Source organism: Gekko japonicus, unplaced genomic scaffold, assembly GCF_001447785.1.
Source record: "Gekko japonicus isolate JY-2015 unplaced genomic scaffold, Gekko_japonicus_V1.1 scaffold3083, whole genome shotgun sequence".
In the NCBI taxonomy this organism is placed as follows: domain Eukaryota; kingdom Metazoa; phylum Chordata; class Lepidosauria; order Squamata; family Gekkonidae; genus Gekko; species Gekko japonicus.
In genome coordinates this window covers 74,354-78,810 of record NW_015164293.1, presented here as the reverse complement: position 1 = coordinate 78,810, position 4,457 = coordinate 74,354, and the positions used below count along the sequence as shown (strand labels likewise).

Below are 4,457 nucleotides of genomic sequence, written 5' to 3'. Positions count from 1 at the left end.
CACCACTCATTAGCACATTAGGCCACACCCCCATGTTACCAGAAGTGTGGTCATCCAGCCACACCCACCTTTCCCTTCTTATTCTGTTTACCTTGTTTGTTGTCAAAACCCAGGGCTTTTTTTGTACCAGGAACTCCTTTGCATGTTAGGCCACACGCCCCTAATGTAGCCAATCCTAATGAGTTTCTGCTATTGGGTGTGGTCTATTGTGCTAATGAGTTCCTGCTGGGCGTGGCCAACTCAGGAGCCAGCCGGGAACTCCGTTCCTGTGCGTTCCTGCCCAAAAATAGCCCTGCTTACACCTTATACCAACAGGAAACACTAATTCCAAGTGTGCAGTGGCCCAAAACCTTCTCTATCTATACTGTTATATTCTGCGTGTCAAAGCATAAGCATATACAAATAAAAGCATGAGCAGGGGGACTTGGTCCTAAGATCAGATTTCCATTTGGTAGCGGTAGAAGGACAGAGTGCCCCTGACACCACTTCTCTTTGATCACAGTTATAGTGGCAGAAAAGAACAGGGAACATGCTCCCCACGGAGATCAGGGCCCTGCGGGATCTTTCTCTGTTCCGCAGGGCCTGCAAGACGGAGCTCTTCCGCCAGGCCTTTGAGTAGGAGCCGCCGCCACCATTGCTCCATCATTGCTATCTATGCACCATCACACCATCACCACCACCATCTGGTTCCTTCGGGGTGCGAGGTGACCCTGGCAGGAGAAGGGATGACAGACTATGGGAGTGCTACCGTTGGGATTAAGACCTACCCCATTTTGTGATCAATGGAGCAGTGATATTTTGTTATTATATCTTATTGTTTTATTGCTATGCTGTTTTTATTTGTTTTAATCTTGGCACTCTGTGCCTCTAGTTAGCCACCCTGAGCCTTCGGCAGGGCTATTTTTGGGCAGGAACGCCAACACCCCCAACAGCAGGAACTCATTAGGATTGGCTACATTAGGGGTGTGTGGCCTAACATGCAAAGGAGTTCCTGCTACAAAAACAAGGTAAACAGAATAACAAGCAAAAGGTGGGTGTGGCTGGATAACCACACTTCTGGTAACATGGGGGTGCGGCCTAATATGCCAATGAGCTGTGCTGGCCGGGGGCATGGCCTAATATGCTAATGAGTTTCTGCTGTTGGGTGTGGCCTATTATGCTAATGAGTTCCTGCTGGGCTTTTTCTACAAAAAGAGCCCTGGCCTTCGGGGTAGGGCGGGATATAAATCCAAAGATAAATAAATAAGATAATAAAGAAACAAATAAACAAACAAACATCTATTGTAATATTTCACAAGTTAGTAAATGTATCCAAGTTCCAATATTCATGACCTGAAAGGCATTTTTCTACATGTCATTTTCGCAAAATCACTGATAACATCCTCGAAATGAATACCTCTCAGAAGGTCTGCTTCAGTTGTTAACATACACAGTGAGTTGAGCCTTTCTTTAAGCATAGCTGATCTATTTGGGGTTTTTTACACGTTTCAGTTGTGAGAAAGACCTCTCTGTTGTGCACCCTTTTCCCCAACTTCGTGGTGCCCCCTCTGGCCCTGGTGCCCTAAGCACGTGCTCAGTCTGCTTCATGGTTAATCAGCCCCTGGCTCCAGAGCAAATTAATTGATGCAGTAGCAGAATTTTTGCTTACAGGACTCCACAGCTTAGCGGGAGCATTGCCTGGAGGTTGGCAACCCTGTCACCAGGTCACTAGAGGGCAGGAGGCAGCCAGAGCCGAGCCTCGCGTTGGCTTTCGGCAGCAAATCCAGAACTCCTTCTCCGTTTCCTTTGTTCCCATGTATCGTCCACCCTGGGACCACGTGGTCTGGCCGGGCCTTTTTCTTAGCTTCACAAGCGCCACAGACAATTGGACATCATGTTTCATATCCCTGTTTCACAGACTGAGGAACAGAAGTCAAAACAGCACAGGGGTGTGCGTCTTGTCAGAAACGGAGGCGAGTTTGGTGTAGTGTTTAGAGCAGAGATCCCCCAGTCTTTTTGAGCAGAACGGGCCCCTTTGAAATTCTGACACAGTGTGGTGGAGGTGGCCACAAAATGGCTGCCGTGGGAGGCAGAGGCAGACACAAAATGGCCACCACAGGAGGCAGACACAAAATGGCCGCCACAGGAGGCAGACACAAAATGGCTTTCAGCCACACCATGAAGATCCTTGTGGCGTTGATGGCCGTGGCTGCCAGCTGCTGCCAAAGCAACGATGTTAAAGATCTGCTCAGCCAATCAGAAGCCCCGCTGGGCAAAAGCCCCACTTGGTCCCAACCTTCTTTCTAAAAACACTCGGGCGCCGGCACAATGCTCCCTCTAAGCCGCGGCGTCTTGTGAGCAAAATTCTTCCTTTGTGAGCTGCTGGCATTAAAGTTGTGAGTGAGCCATTTGGCTACGGGATAAATGAGTTTGCTCTGGAGCCACCCTTCTTCCCGAGCTCAGACAAAAACCTGTGAGCCGGAGGCTAAAAAGCTGTCAGCAAGCTCACACTAACTTGGCTTAGAGGGAGCACGCGGCCACCAGGGAACGTGTCAGTGGGCAATATAATGTGCCCACGGGCACCATATTGGGGACCCCAGGTTAGAGCTTCTGACGATGGCTGGGGAGACCGAAGCCTGCCTCTGCCAAATTGCCCCTTGGCCCTGAAACTCAGTGGGTGACCGGGGGCCGGTAATGATCTCTGAACCCAACCTACCTCTCAGGGTCGGTGTGAAGTAGGTCATGCAGGGCTTTTTTGGCACAAAAAGCTCAGCAGGGACTCATTAGCATAATAGGCCACACCAACAGCAGAAACTCATTAGCATATTAGGACACACCCCTGACAGCACAGCTCATTGGCATATTACGCCACACCCCCACGTTACCAGAAGTGTGCTCATCCAGCCACACTCACCTTTTGCTTCTTATTCTGTTTAGAACATAAGAACATAAGAGATGCCAATGTTGGATCAGGCCAAAGGCCCATCCAGTCCAACACTCTGTGTCACACAGGGGCCAAAAATACCAGGTGCCATCAGGAGGTCCACCAGTGGGGCCAGGACATTAGAAGCCCTCCCACTGTTGACCCCCCCAAGCACCAAGAATATAGAGCATCCCTTGCCCCAGATATAAGAACATAAGAGAAGCCCATGTTGGATCAGGCCAAAGGCCCATCCAGTCCAACACTCTGTGTCACACAGTGGCCAGAAATACCAGGAGCCATCAGGAGGTCCAGCAGTGGGGCCAGGACACTAGGAGAACCTCCCACTGTTGACCCCCCCAAGCACCAAGAAGACAGAGCATCACTTGCCCCAGAGCCCCTATCTATACCTTGTGGCTAATAGCCACTGATGGACCTCTGCTCCATATGCTTATCTAATTCCCTTTTGAAGCTGTCCATGCTTGTAGCCGCCACCACTTCCTGTGGCAGTGAATTCCAAGTGTTAATCACTCTTTGGGTGAAGAAGTACTTCCTCTTATCCGTTCTAACCCGACCGCTCAGCAATTTCATGGAGTGCCCACGAGTTCTTGTTTACCTTGTTTGTTGTCCAAACCCAGGGCCTTTTTTTGTAGCAGGAACTCGTTTGCATGTTAGGCCACACACCTCTAATGTAGCCAATCCTAATGAGTTCCTGCTGTTGGGTGTGGCCTATTATGCTAATTAGTTCCTGCTGGGCGTGGCCAACTTGGGAGCCAGCCGGAACTCCGTTCCTGTGCGTTCCTGCCCAAAAATAGCCCTGATCATGTATGCCATTCCTTGAGCTCCTTGAAGGAAAGACAGGATACAGATCTAATGAACAGCAACAGTTATAATTTTAAAAGCACCAAAGATCCGAGGGCGGCTCTTGAATCAAGGCTGCTATTCTTAACTCAAAACCAAACTAAATTCTAAACCATCCTCTGCCATTCTGAATTCTGCAGTGAGAGTTGGCAGTCCAATTGCAGGTTGCAGGAGAGCCAGTTCGGCGTAGTTGTTAAGAGCCGTGGACTCTAACCTGGGAGAACCAGGTTTGATTCCCCACTCCTCCTCCACATGCAGCCAGCTGGTGTGACCTTGGGTCAGTCACAAGTTTTCTCAGAGCTGTTCTCTCACGAGCAGTCCTCGAAAGAGCTCTCTCAGCCCCGCCTCCCTCACAGGGTGTCTGTTGTGGGGAGGGGAAGGGAAAGGAGATTGCAAACTGCTCTGAGTCTCTAAGTGAAGGGCGGGGTATAAACGCAACTCCTCCTCCTCTGTAACTTTTACAGGATAACTGGGGGGTGGGGGTGAAAATGGAAGAGCCCACACGTTTCTGCCCTGTCTCTCCCTCTTAATCTCACTGGGGCTTCTGCAGGAGAGCTGCCCTTATAGGCAGGGGTCATTTCGTAGAAAAAGAGGTGCAGGAGCTCATTAGCATAACTCATTATCATAACTCATTTGCATATGCCACACCCCCTGACATTACCGGAAGTGTGTCAGAAGGCAACACCCACCACTCAGG

General features: G+C 49.9%; 1 protein-coding gene across 1 annotated transcript in view; it reads left to right on the top strand.

Moving 5' to 3' along the window:
* Nucleotides 1–4,457, top strand: part of SPEF1 (sperm flagellar 1) — a 35,100-nt gene that overhangs the window by 9,256 nt on the left and 21,387 nt on the right. The window contains exon 4 of the mRNA XM_015408787.1: nt 1,898–1,952. Coding sequence (XP_015264273.1) covers nt 1,898–1,952 — 55 coding nt within the window. The remainder of the gene's footprint in view (nt 1–1,897; nt 1,953–4,457) is intronic.